At 41.9% G+C, this 18344-nt stretch overlaps 3 protein-coding genes across 7 annotated transcripts in view; 2 read left to right on the top strand and 1 right to left on the bottom strand.

Annotated features, from left to right (window-relative positions):
* The window catches only part of LOC114451341 (round spermatid basic protein 1-like protein), a 30036-nt gene extending 27194 nt beyond the window's left edge, over nucleotides 1-2842 (top strand). The window contains exons 9-10 of one of the 2 annotated variants that reach the window (XM_028429874.1): nucleotides 253-819; nucleotides 904-2842. In XM_028429874.1, coding sequence (XP_028285675.1) covers nucleotides 253-819; nucleotides 904-2121 — 1785 coding nt within the window. In that variant the 3' untranslated portion in view covers nucleotides 2122-2842. Of the gene's footprint in view, nucleotides 1-252 lie in introns of both variants that reach the window. The other variant, XM_028429865.1, reaches the window with a different exon arrangement.
* Nucleotides 2843-6660: 3818 nt separating this feature from the next.
* On the bottom strand, nucleotides 6661-8224 carry LOC114431763 (transmembrane protein 60-like). Its single transcript, XM_028399378.1, has 3 exons — nucleotides 8074-8224; nucleotides 7647-7789; nucleotides 6661-7468 (listed from the first exon to the last, which is right to left on the bottom strand). The coding sequence occupies exons 2-3, from the start codon at nucleotides 7728-7730 to the stop codon at nucleotides 7151-7153; spliced, it is 402 nt and encodes a 133-aa protein (XP_028255179.1). The 5' UTR covers nucleotides 7731-7789; nucleotides 8074-8224; the 3' UTR covers nucleotides 6661-7150.
* Nucleotides 8225-8607: 383 nt separating this feature from the next.
* LOC114451721 (putative homeodomain transcription factor 2) overlaps nucleotides 8608-18344 on the top strand; it is a 29623-nt gene continuing 19886 nt past the window's right edge. For 2 of the 4 annotated variants that reach the window (XM_028430550.1, XM_028430533.1), the window contains exons 1-2: nucleotides 8608-8793; nucleotides 11667-11726. The gene's annotated coding sequence lies outside the window, so the exon portion shown is untranslated. The remainder of the gene's footprint in view (nucleotides 8794-11666; nucleotides 11727-18344) is intronic. The other 2 variants (XM_028430559.1, XM_028430541.1) reach the window with 2 other exon arrangements.

Genomic DNA, 18344 nt, shown 5'->3' with positions numbered 1-18344 from the left:
TATTTTTCCTGTGGGGACTATCCTCTTATCTGAATCCACATGCATAATATTTGTCTGATGCGGGTCCCATCCCATCACAATATCACATACACATACCGTCTTCCTCTTTTTCATTGAAATACAGTTGATAGCCTTCATCCAGTCATTTAAGTATTCAATAAAAGTGCCTGCTCTTCCCAAATCAAATGTGGTGGAATCTGCAGGATGATGTCACATCCACAGTCTAAACACTGTCATCCTCTCTATCCGCAGTGTGTCCAGTGGGTGGATGATGCCAAACTAAACCAGATGCGGCGGGAAGGCATTCGTTATGCTCGCATCCGTCTGTGCCACGATGACATCTACTTCATCCCCCGCAATGTGGTCCACCAGTTCAAGACAGTGTCTTCTGTCTGCAGTCTGGCATGGCATGTCCGCCTACAGCAGTACCACAAAAAAGAAACCGACAACGTGGATGAGGGGGAGGAGAAGAAGGGGGTGAAGGAAGAGGAGGAAAATCTGGTTGATATGAAGGAGACAGAAATAGTGGTAAAAATGGAGGAAGAGGAGGAGGAGGAGGTGGTGGAGGGGAGGAGTGAAAAGAAAAGTGAAAAAGTAGTGAAAGAAAGGATAAAGGTGGAGAATGAAGAGGTGGTTGTGGCAGACAACAGGACGTTGCAGACTGCCAAAAAGGAGGATGATCAACTTCAGCATCCACCTCCGTCATATCAGCCGGCTCTCTCAGTGGACTCAAGTCTAAACAGTGCTGGGGACAGGAAGGAGGTGACAGAGAAGATAAAAGAACATAGACGGCCCAATCAGAACTCACCTCCTGCAAAGGTAAAGACAGAACCTGCAGCTCCTCCTCTCTGCAAAAGTAAATCCCTCACTCAGTCTCCTCCTGCATCTCTTCCTCTTCATCAGGAATCAAAACCCAAAGCATCATCAAAGCCTCACCATCATTACCACCATCATCATCACTCGGGGATAAGAACAATGTCTTCCAGTACAAGTTCCTCCTCTTCAGCTTCACATTCAGCTCCCAAATCATCCCCTTCCCCTCTTTTTTCTAAGTCTTCCGCCTCTGTGTCTCTAGGACCTGCTGGTACTCCTTTGAATTCTTCTTCTGCAGTTCCCCATCCATCTTCTGCCTCTTCTTTTTCTACTGTCATGTCATCTTTCTCCTCTTCATCGTCAAAACCTGCAGCGGACTCTAGTCATTTTATGCTCCCTCCTTCATCATCCTCACAGCGGCCTCCCTACTCTCAGTCAGATGAAACGAAGGACAAAGGCTCACTTCAGCTGACACGGACACAGATGCAGCTAGGCTCTCGACCCTCACAGGGTTTGCTTGCTGTGGACTTTCAGACACACACATCTCAGACAGACACACGGACACACACAGCAGTCGACACACAGGATCGAACAATCACAGACACAAGGATACTCCCAGAGACATGGACTCACTGCTTGGACTCCAGGACTTCTGCAGACATGCAGATACGTCCTCCACCAGACACCACGAGGCAAGGAATTTACATGCAGCAATACACACCCCAGCACCTTCCGCCTCCTCACCTTCCTCACTTTCCTCCCTCTTTCTCCACTCTTCTCCCACACTCCAATCTCCCTCACAGACCTCCAGGCCTTCCCCCAAATCCTCTCTCTAATCCTTCCTTCCCCACACAACCGCAGACTCTAAACTCGTTCCTCAGTCAAACGGCGCCGCCACACTCAGTTCACATGAGCCAGCTTCACATGCACCAACCAAACATCACCACACAGTCTCAGACGTATTTCCAGCCTCCACCCCAACCAAACCCTCCGCTCACCAGCTCGCAATCTTTCCCACCTCATCTATCACACCCGCATCAGTTTGCCAAAACCTTCTACCCCCCTCAGCACCCTGGCTTCTCCCCTCACCCCTTCCTCCCCCCTCAGTCTTTCCTCTCACAGCCACCTGGCTCCTACCCCTTACAACCACAATACCAAACCTCAGCACCCATGCAGGTTCAGCTCCCTCTCTCACAGTCTTTCCCTCATCCACCCCCTCCTCCTTCATCCTCCCCACCTCCCCCTCCTCCTCCTCTCCCACCTCTTCCTCCCCCAAAGCATGATGAGGAACAGAAGCAAATTTTCTAGTAAGTTTTGTATATATTGATGATGTTTTTAAACGACTGTACATGTATAGGGTTTTATTTTGGTTGTGTTGTTGTTAAACGATGTACAAAGGAAATGAGGAGGACAGTAGAGCGTATTGGTTTTCGACACAGTATCATAGTTTATTAAGCAGAGTGGGACTTAAAATATCCCAGACTCACGCTGGAATGAACTGGCTTAGATTGTACTGATGCTTCGGTTGTGCACAGAATATATTTTATTTACTGGCAGTCATTGAAAGGTGCATTCTTTTTAAGAAGAGATTATTCAGACTCATGATTCAAATGAGCCCTAGTCTGCCAAACTGCTGTCTGGTTGTTTATTGAAGTGAGCATAACCCTGTTGGATTATCCATGAGCCATCAGATGTAGGAAGAAAATTGTGTCAGATATTTATATAAAAAAAAGGTCATGGCCTTTTGTGAAACTTGCAGCTAATGCTTCCATTTTTGTGGCTTTTTACTAGTATGTTCTCTGTGCCCAAGACTGTTTCTGGAATAACGATGGGTCACGCAGTGATATTATACAATGCAGTGGTGTATTCACTACATTTTCTCTATGGTATTGTATTGATACATCAATACACTATATTCCCTAATATTGTATTTTGAGCAATAATGCTCTGCAATAATCTGCTGAATATAGAACTGGATTTTTTTTTTATATTAAAATGGTGACAGTAAGCACCAGTGCTTCAAATTTAACACAATAATGTGGAGTCTAATTATGAGATATCTGACTGATTCATTTATTGCAGTGTTATATTGCCGAACAAGAATGTTATTGCAGTTTAGTGCTGCTAATCTAAAGGAAACCCCATGTCAATTTTAAATCAGTATAGTAAGCTAGAGTATGCAGTAGTACTGCATTTAATCAGGCCTTTGAAAGAGTCACAGTTTAAAGTATTGAGGTTGTCTTGCACCTGTTGCCCTCAACACCAAGGCTAGAGCTAACATTATACAGTCCAACCAGTACTGCAGTATTGCAGCTGACGTTAGGCTTATCACAGTAATGTGTTATCAAAACAATGATGACAAATGCAACTGTCATACAGCAGCAGGAGTCAATCTGTAATCTGTAAACTTTGTCAGTCAGTGCTGAAAGAATTGTAGACATGTAGCAGCATAGCACCTATGCAGATGTAAGGGCAAAATCGACCAGTCTCTTCTTATGTTGCTGGTTGGGCTCTATAATCTGCTGTTGTAGTGTGTTTGTGGGAGGCGTACCAGGTTTCCTAACTTTGTAATCAAAGTACACACTGGCCAGCAAAGGAAGAATTTGACCTTCAGAGTCTCAGGAAAACACGTTCAGGACAATTTATCCAGCTACTTAGTAACACCTGATCCACTGGTTTCACTGGACAGTGAAATATTAATCAGTCTGCAACATCATTTCAGTAAATAAGCAGCCAAATTAAGAGTTAACCTTCGATCTCAAGTCATCTAGATTCAAAGAGCAATATCATACAGCTGCAGCAGGTCAAGACAGCCCAGATGTGACTCTACTGCACTTTGTGATAAATATATCAACTGCTGTGTAAATGCAGTTGATGTGACCTTCAGAGTATCAACAGGGCGATTTCAGGTTCTTCCAAGACTTTATTGCATTCAGGCCTCAGAGGTTGTATGATACTTCTTATTCTCTATGCTCTAAGACACTTTGGAAACAGATGGTACACTGTTGAGAGATCATTCCCAAAGCACTATTTATCTATTTACCTGAAGTCCAGTCTCTACAGCATGGAGCATCCTGTCTATAAAATGTTTATCAACCAGGGACTGACGTGACCTCCTCTGATTTAAAAGTACAATGAGTTATTGAGAGGCCATGAAGGGTATACATTTCAGCAGATATCTGAACTCTTCTGCCTCAGTGCATGTCCCACAGTTGTGGAGAGAAACTTCGTGTCATCAGTGTCTTGATTTTTACTGTCAATGTTGGAGTACAGCCCACTTGCTAATGTAGCCCACAACATTTCCCCCAGTGCCTGTTCTTAACTGTGAAATACTAAAAGGTCCAGAGACGCACAGTGAATGAGTTCTGTTCTTTCATATGACTCTAGGAGTCTGGAAAATGAGAGCAAAGCCTTAAATTGGTCTCAAAAGTGAAAAGTCTCCAAATATCTTGTGGTCTGAGTCAAGATGGCTCAGAGGGATGATATCCTAAAAGCAGGGTTGTGTTTTTTATGATTAGCTTCACCGCAAGCCTGAAAAATCTTGGAAAATGAAAGTTAACGCCTTAGCCTGTTTTTATTTTTTGCCTCAAAAAGCCTCAATTTCAGAGGCAGAACTCTTCGCTGTGTGACTCTAGGGAGAGCAAGGTGATAATTAAGCACTTGATACCAGTTGTAAGGCGCTCTGCAGCTCTTTTTATGTGTTTGGGTTTTAAAATGTTACACATGACAGGAACTTCTATATTTTTTGTACAAATGTGACAAAATTTATGGTTGAAAACAAAAAGGTCCTCAGTGGCTCAGATTGTTTTCACAGAGTTTATTTATCTCAAGTTTTTGGTTTGTTTTCTATTTTATTTCTGTTATTTTTAAATGTCAGCACTGTAGTGTACATAAGAAGTTTTGTAAAGAGGAAAAACTTGTAGTGTGGTTTCTACTTTAAATATGAACCTAGCTAATAAAAGGTTCAGTGTATGAAAATGCTGGGGTCAGAACTGATTCTTCTTTATCAGGCAGATCTCGGGATCAGAAACATCAACATTGTCTCCAGCTAATTCCTTTGGCTTCTTCCAGGTGTTCTCCACCAGCTTCCAGGCCAGCATCCTCATTCATTCAACAGAGCTTTTGTCCAGCTTACCTCTAACTCAGAGGCCTGACCCACCTCAACTGGCTTCTCTCAATGTGGAGAAGCAGCAGGTCCACTCAGGCCTCATCCAGATTAACTGTAACAACTGTCTCCTAGAAAAGGGTGCTTTACCTGAAGGAAGCCACCCTTTTCTAGGAGAGAACTATCATGGTCACGTCATTTCAGCTCCAAGCTACTGATAATATGATCCTAGACAGACTTTAACTCATATTTTCTGGTGACCTGTCCTGACAGACATGACCACATAATCACATGTTGATTCTTTAATCTGTAAAATCACAGTTTGCATGTATCCTAATTGAAGCACAAGTATTTTTATTTATGAGAGAATTCCTCCACCTCTGTCCATGTATACCTGCCTGTAGTTTTTCTCTGTCGTTATGTGAGCCACCCACTCACTGCAGTCTGCAGCAATGAGATCAGCAGTTTGAACGGACCAGATATGAGCAGACAACCCTATACACACACCATAATGCAGCAGCCCCATAATTCAGGGCTGGTGTGTGTCAGGTCGCATACAGCTCAAACCAGACTTTTCCCTCTTCTTTTTCCCCCCCTCCTTTCATGCCAGAAGAGCTCAGCTGACCTTTGCAGCATGTGAGTGGGAGCAAGACAGGAAGTTGGAGCGGAGACAAAGAAGTGATTTTTGGAGGGAATACTTGGAGGAAAAAAAACTTACTGAGCTGAACTGCATGAATGAGTCCACACAGATTCACATCTGAAAGTTACGATGGACAAATGATTCTGACAAATCACCAGTGGAGTGAAGTACTCAGATCCTTAAATACTTACACAGAAATGAAGTAAAAGTGCTATCAGGCATATTGTTTATAAACACTATTATTTCTTTTAGTCTCTCATATTTTCAAAACAATCAAGTTTCATTCTACTCTCAGTTCCTGTAGTTCCATTTCAGTGCAAAAAGGCTAAATCATTACACTGTTACATAACTGCGAGACAGATTTGTGTGTGCAGTCAGAGGGGCTGAAGTGTCCTTAAAAGGGCACACACACACTGCTGCTGCTGGCTCTTTAGCTGTTTAACAGTTCATTTCAGGTCACGTCCCAGCGGGATTTTCCCTTAACCACAATACTTTGTTTTGCAGATTCTGCAAATAAAGTCCTCTTCAGCTTATACTGCTACTAAAATGGGCACATAAGACGTATGTAAATCAGTCATTTATTATAATTACGACACATGCGTGCAATTTCAAAACATGTTCTGTTCAATGTAGTGCAAAATATTGTGTATTTTAATCAATCAGTGGCACTAAATAAAACTTTGACCTTACATAACACCACCAAACACTGCCTTCTGATGAGCTCTGTGTGGAAGCAGCCTAATAATTAAACCTAATAAGCAGCAAGAATGTTATTAAATTCATTTGAACACACACACAATGCAGAGATTGTGATCCAAATGTTAGTACACAGGAAGAGTTTGGAACTCGAACTTTGGCCTCTGGACATGAGGCCAAGGGCCCATGATGATTTAGTACAAAAGAGACCTTAAGTATTCCATTCCTTTGTGTGCCTGCAGCCTGACTTGTGCTAAGTTGGTGAAAATTGGTCACAATAACTCAGGAAAGAAGAAAACTGTACACTTTTACACAAGCTGCTGTTGTTGCATACAACATACAGTAAAAATAAAACAATACTGAACTAATGAATAATGAACTAATGAATGGAATGAAATTTTTTTTCCAGTGTTTGATTCACAGTAGTCTCACAGATACAGTTGCTCCCGTATTTTAAGAAAATGCTTTTTTTAAGCAACAAATAAACTGATTCACTAGCAGCTTCTTTGACACACATGAGGGGTGACTGATAAGTTTGTGGCCTAATGCTTAAGTCTCTTCCTACATTTATGCCACATATGGATCCCTTTTTTGTAGAAGTTGATGCACTTCGACAAAGTGATGATGACATCATCCCTGTCAAAATGGCAATCAATGAGCTCTGTCTTGAGAGAAGAGGTAGTGATCTTAAGGTGCTTAATCAGGTGAATATTTTTGCCACTTCAAACTTTCTGCATGACAGCAAGAGCTGTATCTCTTGCTACATCAGGCCATAAACTCATCTATCACCCCTTGGACAGCAGATCCCAGCTCTGCCACTGACATCTGAACACCTATGAGTTTCACTTCTACACAAAGTTTCCTGCACTTATAGGCTGAGATGACGATTTGTTGTGTTAAGCCTCTCTTCGTTCAGGAAAAATGTTCAGCCCCAGTTCCACCAGCGCTCCCAGCAACATGGTCCACAGCGGAATGCACACAAGCGTCAACTTCACATCAGCCAGTTTCTCCAGCTTGGCGCACAGTGTCAGGCAGAAGCCCAGCTTCAGCAGCATGGCCGTCAGGTACCAGGTACGCAGCCGAAGGTCTGGTGAGCCGTTGCGTGGGTCGTACCCAGGCTTGCAACGGCCAGCCATCTTGATGGCAAGCATGAGGATAAGGATGCCGTCAAAGACCCAGACCGGGAGGAAGATGAGGAACCAATTCCACTGCACCTGGAGAGAGGAGATGAAAAAGAAGATGGAAAGTCACACAAAAACAATTTCACCCACAGACTACTATGAGGTTAGAGACAAACAGTACATACAGATTAAATACAGCCACAAAATTTACAGTTAATTAGCTTAAGAAAAATACTAAATTGGTGGCTAAATAGGACAATAAAGCTGTTACCTTCCCATCCAGTTTGAGCACCAGCATGATGAGGAAAACCAGGGTGAAGACCCAGGTCAATAAAACCCTCTGAGCCAGAGACATCTCACTGACTGGACACACACAGAGGAGGAGACACACACAGAGGAGGAGACACACAGATCCTACAGAAGACACAGAAAAACACAAGAGGTAAGAAAGTGATGATGAATGTCATTTTAGCATGAACTGCTACAAAAAAGAGCAGATATCTAATTAGAATAACCATTAAAATACATGCCAGTTCTACTAACGCTAACAACATTAAACACAATGTGGCTAATAATAGCTACAACTTCTATGAATTGCTGTTTTTCATTCATTGTTTGGTTAGTTAGCAAAGGCAGCTAGCTATTACAACATAGTAGCATTTTGCTTATCGGTTAATTTAAAACGTTTTTACACTTACTTTACTGTTTTAGTAGATGGGTGGTCAACATCTTCTCCTTGTGTGCCACATATTAATATTTACATAATGTTTCTGACAATAATTACAAACAATCGTGACGGTTATCAATAGCAGACGGAGGGATTTTGGGTCCGTTATCTGCTCCTGCTTGTCCCGCCCATCTTGGCCACCATGAGAGGCTATTGGTTGGGATTTTGTGTACGTCACTTTGGTTTGACGTCCATCACGCTGGGGTCTAAGCGTAAAGATTGTTGCAAAGGCGCAATAATGTTGTGACTCTTTCCTGTAGTGGCGTTAAATGTCCACTAGAGGTGAGTAAAGTTCCGTCTATTTCTCTATGTGGTTGAGATTACAGTTATTTTTCTGTGCTGCTGCATGAAACAGTGGCATTTGTGATCTTATTATTTGCTTTTATCTTCTTCGTTTGGGTGATATATAACGGCCGAGCCTTCTTTTCGGCTTATTTGTCGTCGATTAGGCTTACTGGTTTGAAAAAAATGCAATGTCGCCTTTATACGATAGCTTACGGTGGCGGGGACTAGAGTAGTATTTTTACAGTGAGCGACAGAAAGGGAAAAGCTAAAATGCTTCAAACATCGGTGAGCAGACGCTCTCAGCATCTCCTGTAGACAATGGGTACAGCTCACTTCAGTCTAAATAACGTTTAACGCACAGCTTAGCTCTGTGTGGAGAATCGGAGCAGCCGTCGCAGTTGAGGAGGTAAGACTGAGCAGCTGCATGGAGCGTTTGGACAGCAGTAATCAGGGTTTCAGTGGTAAAGTCAGCTGTGTGGGCTCTTTGTGCCCGCCGGTAGCTCACAGCTAACCGTGTAGCATGTCATAAGCTAACAGCAGCAGAATTTGAAGGAGGAGGAGAAGAACTGTCTGTGTGTGTTGAACCATGAAAATCCAAGTACATGCTAGCTAGCTACAAAATTAGCTGTAATAACAGCGCTGCACGGGTTATGTCCTCTTCTGGACTGTTACTCATATGCCGAAAATCTCCTTCAACAAACATACATCTTATAAAAAATAGCCTGTACTTTACTTTAACTATATATGCACCATAACAAACATCTACCCCCACCATTTTCACTCTTTTAAGTAATTAACTGTTACATGTTTATTTTGAATGTATAGGCATGCTTCCTACATACTATAAATAACCAGATTTCAACATGAACATTAATCTTTAAGGTAAAATATCTGCATACATTTAAACGTGTTGACTTTGCTTAGGCTGTCTGATTGTGTGTTATTGTTGTCAATGTTTCAAAGAAATTGCAACCTGAACGTGAAGTTAGTTAATCGTATTCTGGTTTACACAAGACTGGATAAGGTCTTGCTTTGATAAATAAGGATTTCTTTTCTCATTTTATTGTATTTTTGAGTACTTTTACAGAAATCAGCCTTTCTGACAGCAGTGCTGTTGTTTCATGTGAAGGCTATAACTTATGCATGATCAAAACCAGGATGAGACTTTTGTTGTGTCTAGATGTTTTTCAACTGATGCTGACAGGTTATTTCTGGGTTAATTTCCAGGCAGTTGTGGAAATTCATAAACTCAAAAACAATGTGCAACAGGAAGGTTTTTAGACCAACCGGGTTGCTCATCTTCCAGCAGACCTGTGGTGACTAGTCAGATTGACTAATCCATTTCCTGGATGACTCTGCATAACAGATTAAACTGCGCCGATCATTTTCTTGAGTCTTGATCAAGAAGTAAAATGAGTTCAAAATCCAAAGCTTATGATCATATATAATTATTAACTATTGCCTAATCATTTAAGCTTCATTTCCACTCCACTATCCCTAATTTTTATTACAATTATCTTGTGTCACTGAGGGGGAACTGTGGCAGGCCTCAGCAGGCGGTCGGGCTCACAGTTTGGCAGGCTGTCTGATTATCCAACATGTTTACCATCGAGCCTCTCTGTCTGTTCCACCGTCTGACTGACACTGTCACCCACATTTGCCTCTGGCCCCTCAGTTTAACCTCACACAAAACCTATATCTGTTATTAGTCGGTATATGAACTTGTATACTGAAGCACCAGAGCAGATCAAATCACATGTGACGCCTGCTGTTGTGTTTAAATTCCAGCCTTGAGTGAACATGTTGTTAAACTTGCATGTGGTCACGTATGCTGGTTAGACATGTAAAGCAGGACTAAGGACTACTGTTTCTAAAAATGAAACTTTAGGAACATTACTGTTGCCTAACAACAAAGCTCACCTCAGATGTGTTATTATTATTTCTGCATGTCATAGAGCTAGTTTTAAATCCTTTGGAGGTGCTCTGTTGTGCCCTTCAGCAAGGCACTTGACACTAGAACACTTGCAAATGTGTGCAAAGCAACAATCTGTTTACCAGTTGCTGACAGAAGAGAGCTGAGCGCTGATATCACCTTTTCTGCATGTGTGTTACACCCAGCTGCTGTGTACTCATACATGGGATTTAGTGATGTGCTCTTACCACATACCTGCACTGACACACACACACACACACACACACACACACACACACACATAGCGTATGGAAATACACAATGCACAAGGATTTAAAGGCAGTGATTGATTGCCTGCTGGGCCAGTGGTACTTGTCTATCTTTAGAGGTGTCACTTGCTGCATTGAAATCAGTGCACAGTGGTGTGTGTTTTGTGACCTTGTAGCATCCACACACTGCTGCTCCCTCTACTTTTTCTCAGACGATGTGTTGCCTTTTGTGTGCGCAGCTTGAATCTGCCTGCAGAGCTGGTTACATCATCAGCTGCAATGTAGTTACATCACACACTAGACTGCCATATCATCTTGTGTTACAGCTGCGGGATGCACTGTGAGGGGGGGGGTATAACTCATAGAAAAATAGCCACCGCAGTATTGACTGTGAGCAGAAAGGTCACAGAGAAAGGTCACCAGACGAGCTCTATTATACTGGTTCGGCTGTGCTGCAGGAGAAGTGAGGAGGCTGTGATTGATTGCATTAATGCGATCATTCCAGATGAACTCGCTTGGAAAGCAGAGAAGAGGCAGGCAGTGACAACAAGTAAGAAGACTGGCGGTTTCCAACAGGCAATGGACATCCTGTTTGAGACAATCGCTCTTTAATATATTACTATCAGATCAATTTATTCAGCTTGTGTGCCATCTGCAGTAGGTGTCACATGGACATTTAAGACTTCACATTAATGTATTATTATTGTACATGATAAAAACTAATTCCATTTACTTTTTAAACGTGTTCCTGAATCAATAGTCTGAACACAATGGAAAGCAGAAAGACAAGGTATTAGCTTTCATCATCAATTTGTCGCATTTCAAGTCTTTCAAGGTCTGTGGGTTATTTTTAGAAAGGTGTATTAGGACAAGCCATTCCTGCTCTCATTCGGTTAAATTGAGGTGTTAGAAATGGCACAATTACAGCATGCTCAGGACGACATTGAAAACCTTAGAAAGTTGATACAGTCATTGGTCTGAATGACCACAAAGAATCCTCTGTTTCTTAAAGTGCTTGTTACTCGGTCTGAAGTGTGATTGTCCCTGCTCGAACGCACTCTGAACTGTCTCCGCTTCTTCTGTTTCTCAAATGTTCAGCTCCTGCCTTAATTTGGCTGTGAGGACGCAACATTAGTCAGCTCCACGGCCCAACCAGAGGTGAGCCCTGTGTGTGTGTGTCTGTGTGTGAATTTTTTGTGTGTTTACTAGCCAGCAGCCTCCACAAACTCCACACAGACTGTTTTTGTCTGCTGCATGCTTCAACACCCTTGTCCTGTTGCTGTGAGGGCGTCAGCTGCCTACCTACACAAACATGCACACATATAGACACACACACACACGTGTATATATATATATACACATACACACATATACGTAGGAAGTGCCTGCTTTTTGCTTGGACAGCAGTTCATGTTCACTAAGAAAGAGACAGATGAAGAAATGTGAGACTGCTTAAAAAAAAACATACTTCCCTCTTGAGTTGTGCACACCAGAAGCAAACACATTTTTTTAAACGTGTGTGTGTGCAGACTGGACTGTGAAGTGAAGATAGTCTACAGTCAGCAGCAGTAGTGTGTGTGTGTGTAAGTTCTTCCAGTTTGTCTGTGGTTGCTGGTTTCCGGTTCAACAACTAGCCACAAACATAGTTTCTATGTTACCATTCTGTGTTAATGACTTCTAGCAGGATTGTTTTGCATTAAATTTTATTCCGTTTTCATTTGTTTGGTTCTTCTGAATCTGCAAATCTTGGTGTCAGTGACCCAGACAGACATATAAGGGCACCTATTTTTGTCTTAATTTAAGAATCACTTCGATATCGGAATAAGAGTTTAAATTAAAAGTAGATGCGAGTCATTTAAAACAAGAATCTGATTCCTAGAGAAAAGTACCATACTGTGTGATTGCTGAAAGCGTTTGCAGCCTGCGACAGAACAGTTCCCATGTAGGGATATTAGGGACTGAAACACTGACCGTACACTTAGTGAAGAACCTGCCCTACCACCTGCCATCAAACAGACAGTTGGAGTTTCTCTAAGTACACTTATAATAAGTGAAAGCAAGGCTTCAACCTTCTGAATAAATATGACCTCACACCGTTCACAGAATTAAATTCACACTACACTGATCTTCTATCTATTGTCATGCCATACGCCCTCTTCCCTGAGCGTTATCAGCTTGTTAGGCCAGGTAACTACGACTGTGCTCACAATTTGCAATACAATTGCATTGTCAACCTTTTCTGTGTGACGTGTGCTGGGTGGGAGGGCCGTATGCACACACTTCTCGCGGAGTATGGTACCTCCGTGCCACCTGTGGAGCGAGTTCTCTGTTCTCGTGGAGAATGTAACAAGCTTAAGCGTGCCTGTAAATGACATCAACATAATCAAAAACAGAAGGGAGGACAGCTTCTGTAATCACTCAGACAACATAGTCTGGGAGTTTTGAATGTTATTTTATACACTGTCCATATCATGTAGTAAAGGTTTTAGAAGTTTAAGATTGATCAACACAGCTTAAACACATGCTGCAGGTTATCCTGATGAGGAACGTGACTTTTTAACCCCAGATTGATCTCTCTTTTTTTCCCGAGGCTGGATGGATATTAGCCTAATTGGTTGTCTTTGACGTTTAGCTTGACGGAGGTCACAAGGCTGATCAGATGAATCTGTGGCATGGCAGAAATTATGGTTGACTTGTCTTGCAGTTTGAAGTCCGATTTTCTCACATGACTGCTGCCAGAAGGTTTCTAGTGAATTCTAATGAGTTTGTTTTGATGTTTTTATATTAAAGAAGAGAGTTCATTTGACAAATGTGTCACTGTGCACTCATTGAGCCGTGTGTGTGTGTCTGTGTGTCAAGTGTTTGGTGTCACTTGAGATTGTTAGGGAATCACCCTACATGGTGAATAAACTTGATCCCCATCTCTCCCTTAAACCCCCCCTGACACCTTTGACCCATCACCATCAATTGAGCAGCTTCATATTTCCTGTAGACATGCAAATACACACTGCATAGCACACGCGCACACACACGTGCACCCTTGCCCAGCTCAGAGAGGTAACCTGCTCCCGTCATAAAAAATGGAGCACCAAGATAGAGAGAGAGCAGCTAGTGTTACACATCACGAGTTACCAGACTCATGAAGGAGGTCTCCTCTTCTGCTCATGTTTTCATTAGACATCCTGGAGACACATAACACTGCTGACAGTTTGTTTGTAAATGCTCAGGACTGTCTAACCTTATCTGACCACCAGCACCGGCTTCTACAGGTCAAAATTTGTTTTGTGTTCACATGTAAACAAGCAAAATTACAATTTTCTTTTACAGCCACTGTTCTATGCAGCGTTCTACAGAACAAGGCGCAAATGTGTTTGAGTGGATTTAGTTTTGCAGCTATCCACATATACAACTGGTTACTTGACCTAATGGTCTTATTAAACTGAAGCCCTGTTGTGGCTCGTTTCAAACCAGCAATCTCTGCAGATAGGAACATATACAGTTGCGCTCATGAACTGACCTTAATTTGTCTTTGATGTGCTCTGCTGTGCTCAAGCCTCTTCTGTAGAATACTTGAGGTCTAAAAGGAAAAACCCAGGTCACACAACATTGAAAGGTCATAGAAGTCGATGCTCGAGGCACAAAGTCGGCTGAAATGTGAAGTGTGGCAGAGTTCACTAATTGAAACCCTTTCTGAAACTAATACATTTAGTTTTTAATCATTCGAGAACATTAGAGGCCAATGGTTGGTCTCTCATTGCATACTAGTTGCGCTTCACAGTTCTACTTGTTTTGATAATAACTTGTGGCCACCCATCGAAAAAACATACATCTCCACACTGCATCCTATTGCAATGACCTGACATCTGTTTGTACATATTGCACAGGCTAATATTAAACAATATTTAATGCTGTTTTTTTGTGTGTGTTACTGAACTTGACAAAAGATTAAATGACACTGCTGCTATTACGTAATATAAAACAATATGAGACGTTAGTAAAAGAGCAAGTGTGTGTCTGTGTGTGTCAGTCTGTGTCTAATGCGACACAGAACAGTGGTGAAGTGTCAGAGGAGGAGAGCAGGTTGTATAACCACTTCTTGAAGATATTATGAGGCACAATTAAAAAGTTCTCCACATCGTTCTCACACACCCACTTTCCATCAGACACTGTCACAGACACACTTTAATAAGAACCCCGCCCTCACTATGTGTGTATTTGTCTAGTTTTAGGAAAGTACCAGAATACTGAGAGACTAACATGCTCACACATTGCTGCTGAAAGTGATACTTGTGAGTTTTCAGAGAGGAAGAGTTCGCAGGTTTTACTCCTTAACATCTTGCGATGGTTGAAGACAAGATGGCGACTCACAGAGCTACAAATCTGATCCTCCAGACACCGATGATGATAGGGAAGGATGGTCTATCCTTAATTATTAAAACTTGATCTGATACATTTTTATGTTGGATTTAAATGTCAATCAATGCAGACAATAATCTGCATAGTGCTTTTTTTTCTGCTCCATCAAAGGGAACATGGAGGTCTCTCTCACACGCACATACATTCACACTGACTTTCACACAAAAGCAAGAGACATGTTGCTACCTACGCTCAACCGTTTCCTGCTTATGCATAGACACATACACACATATGCACAGTCATGTGGTTGAGAGCCTTCGCATAAACTGGCCTACATAACTCACACTGTCTAACTTGACTTGCTGCCTCTCTCTCTCCCTCTCTCTCCCTCTCTCTTTGTAAATGGGTCAGTTCAGACAGACCACTGGTCAGACAGATTTGGCAAGCCTTGGGGCTGCAGACATTGTGTGTGTGCATGTGTTGTTATCGTAGTTGTCAAATTCTTTGAGAGCTTTGTAATGGGGTGCGTTTGTGGGTGAAGCTCTCTTGTCGATACAAGTTTGCAGTGACCAGAGTTTCTGTGATAAATAACATGAAGAAAGATACATTTAAAAGCTGAAATGATCCTAAATTTTATTGAAATGCAGGGTACAACTCTGCCTTTTTCTTCTTTTTGATTGTGTCTGGATTGTGCTCTTTGTGACCATATAAGTATAATGTCTGTATGTGCATCTGTTGTCTGGGTTCTGTTCCCTTAAATACCCTTCAGGAAACCACAGTGTATTTTGGGAATGCTGCAAATGTGTGGTTGTGGAAAAAATACATGTTATGAAAGAACTATTTCTTCTTGTTATGTTTTCCACCATGAATAATAATGCGTCAGTTTACACCTAATCCTGCGTGTTGGGCAATAATATGCATCTCTGTTTGCTGTCTTTGCCTGATAATGGCTATGCATTGTTGTTGGTGTCTCACTGAGGGCTTTTAAAGGCTTTCCACAGCGAGGATCCACCCGGTTTTTTCTTATCGCTGCCTCTGCATGAGGAAAGGATTTGTGGTCTAGTTGCTAAGAGAGTGAAAAACATCGCTTGTCTCAAACTCCACTAATGACAGGATGTCAGTCCCTTAGGTTCATCTAGTCTGGATAAATGTGGTTTTATCGTTGTTGGTCTTGGTTGTTATTTTGTTGTTGAAGCTGATCAGTTTTATATAGAGGGTTTGTTGTTGCTCTGCAGGGATTAGATGATAAACTGCTTTTATAGTTTACTTCAGTGACTAGGTCACATACATTATAGGATCACATTACCTCATTATGTTAAAATGATACAGCATTAATTGCAGGAACTGAAAGATCAATAACTCAAACAGCAGATTAATCATTGGTTGTGATCGTCCTCACATGTTCTGTGTTGCAGAAATGAAGGGAGACGTGAGTGACGATTGTAATCGTAGACAACGGCTAGAACGAGACTTTCTTCCTGTTACTAAAAGTGTCTTTTGCCTTCGTACACACACACACTGTGAAACCTACACCCCTGCAAATTTATGAGCAGCATGCATGCAGCATTTACAGGTACAGGAGCTGGATTCCTCTCGGTGCATGAGTCAGCTTGTGGTTAGCCGTGTGTGTTTGTGTGCACTCTTGATGTGTAAAAAAAGCAAAAAAAAAACATTCACACTTGGTTTGGGTAGAACATTTTGAACTTCACGTTCTCACATCCTTGACACACTGAGCTTGGACTCACTCCACCACAGCTTTGAGCATAAGGACTCTGACACACACACTTACACCAGTACTCTACAGTTTGATGTGGAGATTTTATCATAGTGTGTGTTGTGGTTTGCTACTTGACAGATACGCTATGTTGCTCTCAAAAGGTCCTGTACTATGATGCTAATTGTGGGAGAACGGACTCTCACTCCTTTACAGCTTAGCACAAAATGTTTTAGAAGTAACGCTTCGGAAACAAAGATGGTGGAATTCACTTTAAGTAAAATATGTGTGGGGTTGACCTGCTGACAGCACAGGCAAGCCTTCACATGCAAATCAGGCTGTCTTTACTGGGACACTTTAAAAAACAAATTCTCGAGTGGACAAGTTAGAACAACAGAGGGGAAATGGTAACATGCTTCTGTAATTACACCTGCAAGTGCTAGTCACCAGTGGAGTTTCTATGCCACTGTTTGCTGTCTTTGTGTTTAGTGAAGATTAGGAGTTTAGGTGCACGGATGTCACAACACTTCTACGACCTTTTTTATATTTGGCTGTAACTTGTTTATTTCAGCTGTCAAGCTGGCTTGATTTTTTTTTTTTTAACCAGCCTCAAGTGGTCCAAAAAGCTGCATTTGCCTCGTTTGTGAGTTTGTTTCCTAAACTGATGAAACTGAAAAACTGAAAGCTCCTCCTGCTGTACACCCTCTGAGTCAGTCTGGCCTGCAGCCGGTGCCCTCTGTCCATCCCACTCACACAGCAGGATAACACTGCACTTATGTAACAGAAAAGAGATGCAAAGAGGCTGAAAGACAGAGCAGGAAGGAAGAGAGGCTGACACGGACAGAGGAGAAAGGAGCAGAGCGGCTAACCACGAAGCCTCCATGTTTTCCTCTTTATAGCTTCTTATTAACCGCATCTACTTCCTATCTTCCCCTGCTACCACTGTGACCCAGGCATTAACACTCAATGAAAGGGGGTAATAAGCCACATTTCAATACCACACATGTTAACAAAGCGTTATAAACAAGTCAGAAATGCATGTTAAGCTGATAAAAAGCAATAACCTTGGCAAAAAATAATGCTGTAATCGTCTGCAGTCTCACTTTTTTGTTATTCTCAGTGTCAATTGACTTTGAAGCTCAGACTTACTAAAGTGGATCCTGTTCAACTTGTGGTTTTTTTACCGTAACGAGCTCACATCACCTCCATCAGCTGACGATCCTGTTACAGCTTACTGTAATAACACACTGACTGTAACACTGACATGCATGCAGGCCTAATGTCAACTCAGGGAAACATTTAGAGTTGTGTGTTGCCTCCAGAGTGTAAATTTATGACCTAAACATTGGTAATCAACTGAAAAGGGTTTCTTTTTTAGATGTTTGTTCTTGTTGCTCGTCCAGATTTGACCTATAGATTTTAAACAATTAGAGAGCTTTATAGGAGTGGGATCAACAGACAGTAAATGCATTTTGACACTTTTGTTGTTATAAACATATGTGTGTTTGGGTAGGGTTCAGTTGTGTCAGCATGCCTTGTCATTTGCGCTCATCATTTCAAACTGTGTGTTTGTTGGGTGTGTTTGTCTCTCAGCTTGTTTTCCTGCTCACACACCCAAATCACTGCAAGGTATTCAAATATGCCATACCCTAAGCCTTCCACATAAATGTGTGTTTTTGTGTCTTTTGATTGTGAAGAAGCTCTAA

This window comes from Parambassis ranga, chromosome 2, assembly GCF_900634625.1.
Source record: "Parambassis ranga chromosome 2, fParRan2.1, whole genome shotgun sequence".
Lineage (NCBI taxonomy): Eukaryota > Metazoa > Chordata > Actinopteri > Ambassidae > Parambassis > Parambassis ranga.
Note: the sequence above shows the minus strand (reverse complement) of the source record. Positions and strands in the feature narration are given on the sequence as shown.